Source organism: Hyaena hyaena, unplaced genomic scaffold (genome assembly GCF_003009895.1).
Source record: "Hyaena hyaena isolate Hyena2069 unplaced genomic scaffold, ASM300989v1 scaffold_877, whole genome shotgun sequence".
Taxonomy (NCBI): Eukaryota; Metazoa; Chordata; class Mammalia; order Carnivora; family Hyaenidae; genus Hyaena; species Hyaena hyaena.
The window spans coordinates 665623-682238 of NW_024081514.1; the positions used below are offsets into that span (position 1 = coordinate 665623).

General features: G+C 36.8%; 1 protein-coding gene across 1 annotated transcript in view; it reads right to left on the reverse strand.

Annotated features, from left to right (window-relative positions):
* Positions 1 to 16616, reverse strand: part of MAN2A1 (mannosidase alpha class 2A member 1) — a 172827-nt gene that overhangs the window by 102580 nt on the left and 53631 nt on the right. The window contains exons 5-7 of the mRNA XM_039220332.1: positions 11293 to 11420; positions 6972 to 7145; positions 3960 to 4146 (exon numbers count right to left, since the gene is read on the reverse strand). Coding sequence (XP_039076263.1) covers positions 3960 to 4146; positions 6972 to 7145; positions 11293 to 11420 — 489 coding nt within the window. The remainder of the gene's footprint in view (positions 1 to 3959; positions 4147 to 6971; positions 7146 to 11292; positions 11421 to 16616) is intronic.

Sequence of the window (16616 nt, forward strand, 5' to 3'; positions counted from 1 at the left end):
ATGTGCTGATGTGCTTTTAAATTTCATATTCTATTAATTCTGCAGAAAATCCTTTGGGGTTGAACCGCCGAATGCTGAACTGGGGCACCATTTGAGGGAGTCTACAAATACAAGCTACTTAGGAATGGCGTTCCAAAATGAAATTAAACAAGCAGATGAACTCAGAGTAGTTCTCAATGTTGTAATGACACACTTAAGAAATTAGTGATAAATTAGATAAATGACTGATATGCTTTTTACCCAGTATTCCAATTTTCATTTCAAGGGTTTTCCAGAAATAGGTTCCAACTCACAGTATAAAAATTTATGAAAGAAATTCAAAGAATATCAATGATGGAAAGAGATATTTTATAGAAATAATTAAGTTTTTAAATTTTTTTTAATGTTTATTTTTGAGAGAGAAAGAGACACAGCAAAAGTGGGGGACGGGCAGAGAGAGAGAGGGAAACACAGAATCCACAGCAGGCTCCAGGCTCTTGGAGCTGTCAGCACAGAGCCCGAAGTAGGGCTTGAAACCATGAAACATAAGATCATGTCCTGAGCCAAAGTTGGATGCTTAGCCAACAGAGCCACCCAGGCGCCCTTAGAAATAATTTGAAAAAACATTTAGCTAAATTTAGAATCTCACGATCTTTTTATAATGATAGTCTCTGAAATTGCTTTGCAAATATTAAATTATTAACAAAATTTAATAACTTGGTGAGTAAAATATAACCATAATATTCTTACATAACATTGTTTTCTGAGATTAGCACTCAGTAGAGTACTTAATTCTTACTAATAATTTACTAATATTCTACACTTACCAAAAACAATTCTAGACTTTTACTTATAATTAAAAAATACATGTACAATAAGATTAATCAAACAGAAAGACAAATAAAATCAAAATAAATAAGTGAAACAACCAAACATAAATCACAGATATAAGATATACTATGACTGAGCACCCAGGCATCCAGAATAAAAAAGATCCCCCAGGCAACCAGAATAAAAAAGAGCAAGTGGTCATTTAAATGAATCCCAAAGTTTCCTACCAGGTATACCATATCTTGTGTATATACGCATAAGACACATAACAGGAAAGAAATCAAACATTAAATGTGCCCTTTCCATTTAGCATCTGTCCTAGCTCATAAGCTCCTGCTCAGAAGGAGTCCACAATGGGAAAGCCAAGGAACCAATCTATACCACCTGGCAGACAGTGGATAGTCCCTAAATATATGGTACACTAATGACAAAGGAACTGGCCGATAATCACTTTGAAGATGTGCAGCAGCATTCTGCTCTTCACTTCTTTTACCACATTAGAAATGTCAATGTAATGAGGACCAAGACAAAAATTCCTTGGAACATCCTATCATTTGACATGGAAATCATCATAATAGGTAAAATATTGTTTATGAGAACAAAACCTCAGCTTGATAAAAAATGGTATTCCTTTAGTTGGGAAGTAGAGGAACCTGCTAAACTAAAGAGTATCAAGTGTATCACCTATAAATTATAGTTAAATTTCATTTTCTTTAGGGTATTAAAAACCAAGTGCCACTAATCTGGAAGGCCTGTGTTTGATATTCATTCATCACGAAGTAAAAAGGAAGGTGATATCTGGATGTGAAGGAACCAGTATAGTTAAGATTTCAAGCCTTATAAGAAATTTTTTAAAAATCTACATAAGTATTAAATAGACTCTTTCATCTCTCTGCCCCCAGGTGCCTAGAAACCACTTGCAGAATCACTGGAACTGACTGAGAGCAAGGTATGTTCCTGGGAGGCAATCTTTGAAGTGTCAGATGGGACACAGCCAAAGGATTACAAAAAAATGGATTTTTTCCCCCTAATAATGCACTTTAAACAGGTATTCTTGGCAGGACCAAAAAAGAAAAACAGGAGCCTCACCAGGTCTTTGGGTGCCCTTAGAGTCCCCAACCGAAGCATCTGGCTGCCTTCAAAGACATTCCCTATCTTTGGCCTCCCAAGCTGAGAGGATACTCTCTCTGCCCCTACCTCTTCTTTTTCATTATACCTTTTGCAACATAATACTGGATTATTCTCCCATGCCTAACTAGCCTAACCTCAGAAAGCAGGCTAGTTCCTCATTGATTTTCACTGCTGTAGGAACCAGGAAAAAGAAACCAGGCTGATCCCTAACACTGGACAGCTTTAAAAACAAAACGAAACAAAACTATAAATAGTCAGATTTTGCTAGAAGGGATCTATGGCTTCAAGAAGGCTGCCATGATAAAATACTTTTGCGTGTACCACAGTGAGAAGTTCACAATGGAGTATTTTATGTCCACAAGGACTCACTCAAGGCAGAGACACCCAATCTCACCTTACCTTCCATACAGTTTTAAAAAGAAATTTTTTTAAATAAATAGACTTGACAGTGCCTAGTGCAAAGATCTTATTTTATTTAAAAGGCTTTATTATTGTGCTTCGCAATCACCTAGGGTGATTATGCTGGCACTTTAGTCTCATTTTGTTGGCCTGGAGATTTTTCAAAAGTTCCCTGGGTGATTTGGGCCCCATGGTTGGTACCTACTACCTGCCTCACCCTTGCCTGTTTTAACCCTCCTGTGGAAGGTAGGATACCTCGCTTCTTCTCAGCAGGACGCACTAGCACGGAGTTCCCGGAAACCACCAACCGTATGACTGGCAAAAAAACTGCATGTAATTATTGTTATACAATTCCCATATTACAATTTGATGAGCTTAAAAACACATCTACACTTGTGTTACCGTCATGTTACTGAAAACATTCTTAAGGATAATTTTTATAAGAACCTAGGCAGAGTAGGTTTGTGGAAATCAGAAATACTAGGGTCTTAAAAATAGGGTTAAAGAATGCTCTGGTTTGTAGATTTTATGACTGTCATTGTAGTTTATTTACAGTTTGTTTCCCCTATCACTCTCAAAATTTTTCTTGTTTGGAAAGTAAATAATATGATTGATCAAAAAAAAAATAAAAACCTATCTTATTTTTCTGGCATAAGTGAGTGGTTTACATTATAACACAATTTGTTTTCTATGTTTTTTACTTTTTTTTGAGAGAGAAAAGAGACAGGGCACGAATAGAGGAGAAACAATGAGAATGAGAGAGAGAAAGAGAGAGAGAGAAGCAATCTGAAGCAGGATCCAGGCTCTGAGCTGTGAGCACAGAGCCCGACATGGAGGTTGAATTCATGAACCATGAGATCATGACCTGAGCAGAAGTCAGATGCTTAGCCGACTGGGCCACCCAGGCGCCTCTATATTATAACACAATGTTTTATTTAAATGCATTATATGGTGATCATTTTTAAGTGAAGAAATTAAGCTTTATAAGCACTCAAATTAGAAGTATAGGTAACTAGATAGAATGAGATGCTTCCATCATTAGCGTAATTTTCTTCTTAAAAAAGTGATTCATTCCTTTGATTTTTATTTAAATAAATATGTTTAAGTATAAATATTCCTAATTAAAATTTTCTATAAGCCAAAAATGTCAGAAAGATTGAAAGAGTGTTATTCATCAGAGCTGGGCAGCATTTACTATTATTGAAATTGTTATTAAAGGAACAGATAATTACACTCTTTATGTGTTCCATTTCAATAAATGTGTTTTTGTAGTTGGGTTGCTTTTCTTACCAATGTATACAATAGAGACCAGAATTTTTATTATCAACAAAAGTATATGAAATCAATCAAACACAGAAGGTTTTTATAATGAGGGCAAAGGAGATGGTAATAACAGAGTATTATAGGTTCTCCATTGTATATTGATCAACTATGGTTCGCTTTCCATTAAGTTATAACACATAAAAGGCAGAGTCAAAGCTCTGGCATTTTTAAGTCGCTTGAAATGTGGTTTGAATGAATACCTTGAACGTGGATAATGCTGGCTACTGAACCCTTTAGCAATGAACAGCTGAGTTGCTACTTTGTTCGATGGTGTCTTATGAAATGCATTTTCATACCTCTTTTGGACATTTCCAGGATGTATTGTTTCTGGGGGGACTCCCCAGGGACAACCAAATCTGCCTCCAGGAAGCCGTTTAAAATCAAACTGGCAGCATATTTTGGGATCAGGTCCGCACGTATGAGGGATGTCATAGCTGTAGAAGGGCATCATGTGGCAAAAAATATCTGTGCCAGATCCCAGATCTAAAATAAAGAGCCAACAGACAAACCTGAATTTATAAATTCTGTTTTCCTAAAAATGTTCAAAGTGCCAGTACTTTCTACATACGTAATGCAAGCTCGACCCTAAATCCACAACCTAATTAATTACCACAAGTACATCAACTCCAGTGGCATTTAACAACCACCAGGCTGAAAAGGGAGACTCACATCCCAGTCTCTACCTCCTCTATATGAACTTAGCAGAGACCCATCATGAACCAGCATCTGCTGACCTAGGAAGACGCAAACCAAACCAAAGCAAAAGTTATGACTGGCTCATCCAAAATTACGGCCATGCCCATCCCTGGGTGCCAGCTCTTGCCCCATCTATCCCCACATCAGTAATAGGACACACTGAGAAAGACCATTACACTGGCCACAGAGGAAGGTGAGAAGAGATGAAGAGAATATAAGGAGAAAAGGAAAGCAGGGAGGCTTGTGAGAATACTGGGTAAATTCCTATTGATTTCTCACTGTGAGGAGAAGGAAGTGCCCCCAGAAGAGTTCATAGAATCTTCCTGATGGTCACCAATAAAGAGCCAATGGGACTCTTCACCAAGAAGGCAGCACAGGACAAGTAAAAGTAGTTTTCAAAAACAAAAAAAGCAAAAAGCAAAAAAACCCACCAAGAATAAAAACAAAGCAAACAAACACACACACACACCTACCTATATATACACACACATACACACACACACACCTATATATACACATATATATGTATATATACATACACACACACACACACACACACACACACACATATAGAAAGCAAGCACTGGTTTCTGATGCAGAATTGTTTTTAATTAAAATCTCAATGCCAGGAAGTGTTATTACTGCCTTGAGAGGTCAGAAGCCCACCACCAGGTGACTGGAGTTTTAACCAGGAGTTAAAAAAGGTCATTTTTATAGAAGTACCTTCCTGCCTTAATTTAAGTATGGATTTCCACTTTGCAGCAACGGGTATGTACAACAACAACAAAATAAAAAGCAACATGCACATTTTAAAATATGAAAATATCTGCTTCATTAAGAACCAGAACACACAAAGAAGCTCAACTGAATTCCAACATAATTTTGAAGTAACATCTTCAAATCTATCTGGTGAGTCCTAAAATATTCCAATTCTATCTCATACTCCATTTAGTTAAAGTAATTATCAGTTCTTTTTCAAATTGCAAAGCTATCATAATCTGTGTATTTCTGTGCTGTAAGTTGTTTCACTGGATCACATTCCAGCGTGACATTGTGGATGCTGGTCACTACAGCTTGCTATCTGCACAGAGATTGTCACAGTCCAGAAGCTAATGGCATCTTCTCTTCCTTTGTCCTATAGATCAAAGACATACCCCACATCCCAATGCTTCACCTCACACCATACTATTTAGCAACTCATTTACACATTTCAGTTTATCTGCTCCATTTGGTGTTGTCTGTTATCAAATTAAGACTGTAATTTCCTTATAGGCAAGGAAGTTTTCTGTATTTTTTCCAAGCATGGTATTAAGTACATAAAAGTACTTAGTAATTTCTTGCTGATATGTATGGGCAATTTGAATATAGGCGACTGTTTAAGTAGGGCCTCTTCAAATTAACAATCCTTTTTTTTTTTGTAAATTAATATGCTCCTTTGCATTTGATCCAACTATACAGGATATAAGCCCCTACAACTTCTTGTGTTCCCTACAGATTTTTATTTTCCAAAATAAAAACATAGAGTTAATTTCTTTCCTTATTGAAAAAAAATGGCAGTACATATAAGGAAGCTACTGTCTAGATTGGCAAACTATTTTTTGAGAACATCTGGGGGAGCGACTAAATTACACAGGAAAGAAAATATGATGTATTACAGCAATTTCTGAACACTGTTTTAGGAACAAAATCCTTTCTGCAGATGAAATCTTAAGGAAAACTCAGTATCAGGATGGCAGTGAATGCCAGGGTACATAAAAGCCTGGGTTTGTGAACTATACAAAGCTGACTGAAACCTCATCTCTGTACCTACTGCCCATATGACTTGTGGCAAGTATGAATGGCTTTACATTCCAAGCATCCCTTCCTTCACCATTTACAAGGAATTATAAGAAAACTGAATTTAAAGGAGAAAGATTCAATGAGATTGAATATAAAGCATACAATACAATGCACGGCCCATAATAAGAACTCAATATATAAAAAGAAATAATAAAACGTTCTGAATTAAATGGGCATTGGGAAAGGCAAAAACATCTTAAGAAGCCTAAATCTTGTCTCCTCCTCACCGCCCCCCCACCTGGCAAAGAGCTGCGAAAGTCTGACCTTGGAACACATGTGCACCCACAGAATACAGTGTGAGAACAGCAGTATAGATAACAGGAAGGCTGTTCTAGGAGGCCAGGATTAAGGTTTTAAAAGGCAATTCTTACTAGATGCAGAGACAGGTAAGACAGAAGGAGGAAACACGGGCTGAATGTGAAATAAATGACTGGATATGAGATTTAACACATGTTCAAGTTTGTATGAAACAGCTTCTTTTCAAAATAGAAAAAAAAAAAACATTTACAAAAGACTAATTCCTTACATTTATTTACTTCCTTTAGGCATAAAAAAGAGTCCACAATGTGCTACAGATAAATATATTCACCACTGCTTAAAAGAGTCTTAACACAAAAACTCCAGGGAAAAAATTCTAAGAATGTGTATCTTTAAGCAACCTAATTTTCAAGACTGACACTCTGAATAAAACCTGTAACAGCATGAGTTCATAACCCTTGTGAAATAACATCTAGGTCAAGTGAGATCTTACACTTTCATCAAACCCTACATACCCCAATTCTGTCTCCAAAAAAACTCCAGCGTTTTATGCAATGCAAAATGTTTTTTAACTGCATAATGAACTCTCTGAATAAGCATGTGCGAAAATCCAGCCCGTCTGAGAAGATAAGCCATTGTTGGGGAATGTCCAAAAGGATCAATAGCCCAACCGGACCGAGGTTTCACTCCTGTTGATAAAGAAAATAAGAGTTATTTTTTTTAACTGACAATGACGTGAAGAGAAGTCACATTACAGACAGAGCCATCAGAGTTCTGTGGTATTCCAGGTGTGAGGACAAACGATCTGACCATGCCCAGCATTGCCCTTTAGCAAACACTCCCAGCAGGACTTCCAGACGAGGGGATGTTGGCTCTGCCATGTCCTCCCAGACAGGGGAATCGCACTGGAGGTTAATCAACGAGCTGAAACAAGCACTCTGCCATCTTTAATAGGTATTAGAAAGCTACTGCCATGTAGTGGAGCTGGAGTAACAAACAGGATCTAACCCCTGCCCTGCCCTCTAAGACCTCACAGTCTTGTTTTCCTTTGAGTTGGACAACCCAGCAACTTCCTGTTACAAAATAAAGAAAAGTATGCTAACTCATTTCGACTTGTACTCTTCAATCCCAACGTTAAGGAATTTGTAGGCTGTCTTTCATACTTCACAACAGCTCTAAATCATCTTATTATACAGTGGCAGAACTGGCCCAAATAACTACCATATTTCATTAAATCTTAAGACATTTTGATGCTAGTGCTTTCTCTCCACCTAGAAAGAATCAATGGTATTTTTCACAATTGACACAGATCAATTATAAGAGCTATCAACTAAAGATATAGCTCAATCTCATCAAGGATATAACATTAAAAATAAAAATAATAAATGCAAAGATTGGAATTAATGAAATGTGATTATTCACCTGGCATTATACAAACTTCATTTTTTATTTTATTCAGGACACTTAAAGAAAACTTCCACATACAACCTATATAAACCTGCATAAGTGGTATTACCTTGTGCATTTTTTTTTCACTCAAACACTGGTTAAGCACCTTCCATAAACCTAAGGTTATATGAGGTTCTAGGATTAAAAAATGACTTAATCCTGATCGTGACTGAACAAAGTATCATACAAACAGGTGTAAAGCAGAGTAGCAGAAATGAGAGGAGAGTGAAGAACTCTGTAGAACAATCCTGAAGATGAAGAGAGATGAGAAGCCAGCAAAGGAGGCTAACGAGAAAACGTCACAACTCTCAGAGGGCCAAGAACATATGTCAAAACTCAAAGAACTGCCCACGTACTTTTGCATTTCACATATGGAATTTACCTATAAAAATTGTAAAGGAATTCTGAACCCTACTTAGTATTTTTGGGTTTTTTGTGGTGGTATGGGCTTAACAAATTCTGGAACTGCTTTTTCATATATCCTGAGATTGAGCAAATTAAAACAAGGGAGCCAAGTTTCACACTAGTTAAAAAAACGAACTACAGAATATGTAAATTTGGGAGAGCAGGATGTGCTTTGTGATCCTGAATTGAAAAAGGAAGCATCGGTACTAACTTATGGTTTTATAACACACAGGCGCATGCCCGCACATGCGCACAAACAAGAGGGCAAACATATGCGCTTTATAAAATTTTGGATTTTTTTTATGCTACACTCTTACCTAAATTTGCTCCTTACTTCCTTCTAAAAAAATATGTGTTGTACCAAGGAAAATCTAGCTAGCACAATACTGGCGTCCTTTATAGGTCTCTGCTTAGCTCTTATCTCTTTTCATGAAAAAGATTTTGTGCTAAAGTAAGATTAAGATTATCAAAATATATCAAAGTAAAACACGTTAGGAAAAATAACAAGAAATGATCATTAAAAAGAATAAGTACATCACAAATTCTGGCAAACCTAATAGACTTAAAAATTAGAACATGAGTACTATGAATAAGATAATTAATAAAACTGGATTATTTCAAGTACATTTAGTATTAAAACATAAGAGAAGTCAGGGAACAGTTACAAAAATGGGTATATTGGGCAAAAGACAATCTTAACACAAACTTAAAAAAAGTTTCTAATGATCCTATTAGTATAATAAAGTTCATAAAAGCAGAAATTAACGACAAAAACCTAAACAATGTAAAAAGTGTTCCATGGCCAAATATAAGAATAAAGTATCCAAAACAACATGTTGTTCCAAACTGTTTAGAAGACAAAACAAAAAATGAATTTACAAGATGCAGCCAAAGCTACTAGAAGAAACTTCATATTCTCAAATGTGTTCATTACCTAAATGTAAGAGCTAAAACCATAAAATTTCTAAGAAAAAAACCACAGAGCTCCTGACCATGGATTAGATAATGACTTCTTGGTTATGACATCAAAACACAAGTGACAAAAGAAAAAATAAACTGGACTTCATCAAAATTAAAACCTTTGTGCATCAAAGGACACCTTCATGAAACTGAAAAACAACCCACAGAATGGAAAAAAGTACGTGCAAATCAATGTCTGACAAGAAACTTGTATCGAGAATATATAAAGAACTTTTACAAGTCAACAATAAAAAGACAAAGAACCCAACTGTAAAAATAGCAAATACTTTGAATAAACAAAGTAGTAGGTTTTCCAAAGAAGATATACAAACAGCCAATACAAGGTGAAAAAATGCTTAACATCATTAGATTTTAGGGAAATGCAAATCAAAGCCATAATGAGGTACCTTTTCACACTCACTAGCATAGCTAAAATAAAAAAGACAGTTACAAATGCTGTTGCAGATGTGGAGAAATGAGAACCCTCATACACTGCTAGTGGGAATGTAAAATGGTACAGCCATCTTGGAAAACAATCAGGCAGCTCCTCAAAATGCTTAACACAGCACGCTACCCTATGACCCAGCACTTCCGTTCTAGGTACGTACCCCAAAGAAAAGAAAACATACGTCCTCATAAAAAGTTACACAAGTGTGTATACCAGCACTATTCACAGCAGCCAAAAATGGGAATAATCTAAATGCCCATCAACTGAAAAATGGAGAAACAGAGGTGGTGTTTCCAAACAACACATTATTCAGCTAAAATCCCTGCCACCCCCATTAATTCTTTATTTTTATTCTGGAAGAATTCACACTTAAAGAAAAGGTATAGGAATCACATGAAGAAGTCCTATATAAATTTCTCAACCTGATCTACCAATTATTAGCATATCTGTATATTTACTCTATTTTTTTCTTTTGCCATATTGTTGGTGTGATTGCTATCATCATTAGAGTTAAGTTGCACATATCATGCTTATGCAGGAAAGAGAGAAGATGGCAGTGCTATCTTTAGAAAAGTCTTGCTTGGAAGGTTTGCCCTTGGCTAGTGTCTGGGGACTTGGATTTCCTAAGTGCTACACAACTGTACTAAGATACTATTTGAATATTTGAAGAGAATTTACATACCATGTTGCAGCATGCAAATATTAGAGACTGCAAAGCTTTAAATAAGCCCCATGTTCTTACAAATTATAGTGGGCATCTGATTTTATCAGTGCAGTATTCTCTTCCCCACTTCTTATGGGAACTGGATTCTTTCATGGACGACCCATTCACATGGCTCAGGTGAGACTGACCCTGCCTTCAATAAACCCCTCTCTCCCATGACCATTTCCAATAAGCTGACTAGCCCTTGGTGATTTCAGCTCTTATGCCTCTAGCCACAGAAACTGGCTCAGAGTTATGCACTTAATCAAAAGTGGGCCAATTAGATAAGGTGTTAAGAAAAACTTCTCCTGGTTCGACTAGGCATAGTAGAGTCCTAGCTGCCTATGGCCATTTTACTCACCATGTGGAGAGAGCCAGAAGAAGACTAAAGCCATGCAAAAATAAGCACAACCAGAAGAGACAGTACCTAGACAACATAATTTGAGTTCCTTGGATCCAACCATACCTTAAGTTACCATATCTCTATAATTCTCAATAAAACTAATACCTTCCTTTCATTCTTCTTTTGCTTTTTCTTCTTAGGCAAGTAAGTTAGACACTTGCCTCTTCTAACAGTTTTAACTAATATAAAATTAAAACCCCAGTGGGATATTGTTATAAAAAATTATTCTAAAATTAATAAGAATAATACATAAAATAATAGATTACAAAGCAGATGACCCTAAAAGTGACCATATTATATTTATGTAACTTAGCTTATGACCAAATAAACATCATAAATTAATGAGGGATTTAAAAAATACCAGGAAAGCTGGTTATTTTAAAATAATAAAATGGAGCCTCATCTTATGTTCCCCCGAATTAATTGCCCAAAGTCATCCAAATGAAGGAGAAAGACATTAATACATACCTAGATTTTTTTCCAGCCACTGATGTCCTTCAATTAGTTGGTCAATTAAGGCAAAATAATGTGAACCAGCTTCATCAGGCATAACCCAGCCACCTGTCACAATTTCAAACTGACCATTTTGTAGCAAACTAGAGAGAAAATAATATAGGAGTTTAAAGTAACATACAAGAGAAGTTCAAATAAAAGATTTAAAACCACATAAACATTAGGGACAGCCCTTAAGTAAGTATAACCAGGATTTATATTAGTTACTAAAAAATTTTTTTAAATCAGGGAATAAATTTCAACTATGGGATCCTGGTGATAAAACATTCTTAATAAAGCATCTGTGGTGACACGTCCCCCGCCCACTACCCTAGGCAAAGCCACGGCAGGTCACTTCGGAAGTTCCTTTTCATAAGGTTATAATCTCCCAGACAACTTCAAAGAACTGGATGTCAGGAGATACACATGACTCATTTCTGAATCTTGAAAAGCAGCTCGCGAGTGCTTTTTATGTAGTATATGCTGAATAACTGTTTATTGAAGGACTGTCATTTTAAGCATGATATTTGTTTCAATACATCTATATTGAAAAAAATCAATATTTATTTTAGTCCTTCTGACACTGGTTAAGCCAGTCTTGCAAACTACACAAAAGTAATAATAATAATAATAATAATAATAATAATAATAAAGGTAAAGCTGGTAAATATCACATGCTTCTGGGAGTACAGAAAACATTATAAAGCACTTTGCTCCAGATTCAGTTAAAATGCAGTCTGTATAGTTTATTTTACATTATTGAGTGAAAAGCTCTAACATTACCATTATCTATCCACTGGGTACTCCTTTGCCATAATGTCATACAAGGTAATTAGATTCCCAACCCTAGAGCAACTGAATTGTTACAAGATGATACCTTTCTCCAAGAAAAAAAATCATAGATCACTAAAAATTTGAAGAAGTACCTGAGGAAGTACAGAGGTCAAGAATTTAAGCAAACACCTTAAATGTCACAGACTTGTCAGTCTACAGTACCATGGTTTGAAAAACAGTGTAAAATTCAGAAAAAAGCAGCAGCTTTAATAAGGATATACGTCATTGGATACCTACCACTAATAGTCAAGTACCAAGCCAAATTTAGTTGAAGCAGACCAGAGATAAAAGACAAACATTTTCCTATAAAGCCTATAACAGAACCCATAGCATTAACACAATATCTGATTTCTTTCAAATATATGCATAATCATATAATCAATGACAGAATGGATAACGGACACAATTTTTAAAAACGAATGAATGGGCAGCCAGGCTCAGTCGGTTGAGTGTACAACTTCAGCTCGGGCCGTGATCTCACAGCTCAGGCTGTGATCTCACGGCTCGGGAATCCAAGCCCCACATCAAGCTCTCTGCTGTCAGTGAGGAGCCTGCTTCAGATTCTCTGTCTCCCTCTCACTCTGCACCTCCCCCGTTCATGCTCTCTATCGAAAACGTTTTAAAAAATAATTAAATAATTAAAATGAATAATTCCTTGCATAAAATTTTTTAAATGTTAATTTAATCTGTACTGCCATGAGACTCACCAACATTTCACATTGAGACTGTGATAGCTCATTAAAGTGTCTAAAAAAACAAATGTCCAATCAAACCTCAGATTCTCACAGGCCCAAATCAAGAACTCATGATAAAAAAATGCTGGAAATTTTTTAAAAATGCACTTCTTTATGAACACAACTAAATCCAAGGGTATTCTGTCCTGCTCTTAGTGTCAAACTACTTCCAGTCAGTTCTCTTTCTTATCTTCCTGGCCACTGCCGGATTTAGCCACACTCTGGAGGCTCTGGCCCAGATCCAGCTCTTAGGTCTTATGGTCAGGACTTGGAAGCCTTAGATGTCAGGACAGATTTGGGATTTAATCTCTGGCCATCAAATATAGAATTGTGACTTCTTATCTCAGTATTCCAGTAAACAGAACTTTTGGAAAATTTCAGAAATAAACTGGTCAAAACAAAGTCTTTGCTGCTTCTGAAGAGAGAATAGAAATAACAGATTAAGAAATCTAAAAGTTAAAAAGAAAAAACAAATCACTCCAATGATGGAATTTTTCATCTATATCAGTTTTATTTTGCTACATAATTCCTGTCCCATAGGCATGAATGGGCTCCAAGAAACAGCTAACTGAGCAAAGACTCACACCTACTATATACAGCAACAAATTTCCCCAGGTCTATTTGTAAACAACCTATCCCTTTCCCTTTGCTTTGATGCCCCAGATGCTACTTTAATCGAGTATTAAGTTCTTATCTGAACACAAGTTACCTTTTTTCTTAATGTTTATTTATTTTTGAGAGAGACACACACAGAGCATGAGCAAGGGAGGAACAGAGAGAGATAGGGAAATACAGAATTAGAAGCAGGCTCCAAACTCTGAGCTGTCAGTACAGAGCCTGACACGGGGCCTGAACCCACAAACCCTGAGCCAAAGTCGGACGCATAACCGACTGAGCCCCCCTACGTGCCCCTGAACGCAGTGGTTAACTTAAACACTGTCTCGTGACTTCATTCTGGGATGGGAAGGTATGGAAAGCCTCCCATGCATTAAAATGTTTTCCAGTATTTTCTTACCTATTTTATTTTATTCTCTCTTATTTTTCCCAACCTGACTGGTCCCAATGATCCTCATGTTTTTGCTCAAATAAAACCTACCCAGAGAAGTCTGCCTTAGCACCTAACCCAAAAATACTCCTACCGTACCACCACACTCCATGACAAAACAGAATTACTTTGTTCATTTCCATGTCTCCGCTCTCTCCCTCTTCAACCCCACCCACCATTAGAACACAAGATAGGTTCCCAGAGAGCATGGACCAGGACATGCTGTTTTGTTCACTCACACCCAGCCCTGAGAAGCATGTTTGGCACATAAACAGTCACTCTGATAGTTGTGAGATAAAAGAGGGATGTGTGAATGAGGTTCTCAGCTCAAAGTCCATTATTTACAGAAAGTTTTACATTAGATGACACTCGGAAACATATGCAAAATAAACTGGACAGCAGAGGGCCAGGTGGAAAGGGGTCTGTGGGGTAATCTAGTTATGAGGTGGTATGACCCAGAAAACGAAAGTGGTAGGAAATATGGAAGCGGAGAAAGAGAGGAGGCGTCTTCATGAAAAATCAATGGGAATTAGGAAATCTGGGGTGATAGGAGAGAGGATTATAGCACATATGGCTTGGGGTTATTAATTCCTGGTGTCTAATGGCATGGCAGTGCTATACACGCAGTGCAGTTGAAAAGCCACTTTGAGATCATAAATGTAAATTTGGATAAGGCTGTTTGACATGACGGCGAGACATCTAAAAGGAGCTAACTGAAAAAGAAAAGTTGAGGAAAAGAGGCCAATATAAAAATTAAGCTTGAGGGGATTAAAACAAAGAGGAAGCAGAGAAGGATAGGAAGTCAGGAGAAAACAATCAAAAGGAAAGTCAAGGACCAAGCAGACGGGAAATTTAAAAAAACAACAACAAAAAACAGAGGCAATAGGAAACGTTAAAGATCAAAAGAATCTGTGAAAATAGCCTGAAACATTCGAGGAAACAGTGATGAGGTGCAACCTGCCCTTCTACTTGGTAAAAGCCATTTTTATAGTTAAAAACCTACCATGTGACTGGCTCACTAATAAATAGACACTTCGTGGGTCAGAACATAAAGCTGAGAAATCTATTTTTAAAATATTTATATTATTGGGATGACTGGGTGGCTCAGTCTGTTAAGCATCCCACTCTTAACTTCAGCTCAGGTCACGATCTCAGGGGATTCGGTTTGTGAGATCGAGCCCCCAAGTCAGGCTCTGTGCTGAGTGTGCAGCCTGGTTAGGATTCTCTCTTTCATTCTACCACTCCCCTGCTCAGGCTCACGTTCTCTCAAAATAAATAAACATTTAAAAAAATAAAATATTTATACTATTAAAATAGCAAATTAAGTTAGTGGAAAAGAATGGGCTACGGTTTTATTTATAAAAGCTTCAGTCAGAGGGCTTTAAAACAACCTCATAAAAAAGACTGAAATTTGAAATAGGCTCACATAGGATTTTAAGAAAGATCACATGAATAGGTCACAACAGGCATGAATGATGTTGTACTAGCAGGCCAGGATAGAACACAGGTTTTAGTTTTTCTTAGGATACTTTCTCTGATGGAGTAGAACAAAAACCAAATGGACAAAAAAAGCAACATGATGTAAACTATGAAGCAATATAACAATGACAAGACACCTGGCCAAATACTCCGGCTGGTGAGTCCTCCTATTTCATTGAACTGCCTGTCTCTCCTACTCTTGACAAAAGAATGGTAAACCAGAGGATTTTTAAACTAGAGGATTCTTACAGGCAAGAAGGTCTGGTTTGATATAAAATATTCACTTTGTTAGGCAAAAACACTCGCCACTTGACCAGTTAAACCAAAACCCCAAACTAAACCAAAATAAAAACCCACACACAGAAATTGCAGGAGAGATGCAAGAAATTGACATGTATATGCCTATATTCTACAATATAAGCTACTATTAAGTACTTAGTATCTCACAAACAATGGAAAAACAAAAAGATCCAAAGAAACATGAGGATATCATTAACCTAATGATTGAGAAACACAGCAATGACCATCATCATTCAGTAACAAGTACAAAACGTAGGACTGACAGTCTACAGAAACAACACTTCAGAAAATACTTACAAAAATGGGGTTTTTAATTTTTTTTGGTTTATTTATTTGAGAGAGAGAGAGAGAGAGAGAGAGCGAGCATGCAAGTGGAGGAGGGGCAGAGAGAGAAGGAGAGAGAGAATCCCAAGCAGGCTCTGCACTGTCAACTCAGAGCCCAACGTGAGGCTTGAACCCACAAACCATGAGATCATGACCTGAGCTGAAATCAAGAGTCAACGCTTAACCGACTGAGCCACCTAGACACCCTAGAAAAATATTTATGAACAGTAACACGAAAGCCATGTTAGTCTACAAAAAACACGAAAGCCATGTTAGTCTACAAAAAAGTACTGTATTTAAAACTGCTACTGTTAGCAACATGATGAAAATAAAGATGGACTCCAACTTTACATTTGAGACTAATAATTTCTTTTAATCACATAACAGGAAATATCTATAACTACAGAAAAAGTTACTTAGAACAAATACAGGTGCTTCCAATATGCACCTGCATTTCCATGCACTCCATATTCAACAAGCATCAACTGAGCTACTTCTCTGCACTAGGGGAATACAAAATCAAGAAAGATATGCTCACTCCATAGGATCTATTGCTTAGTTTCTGCCAAGAAACTGGCTTCTGG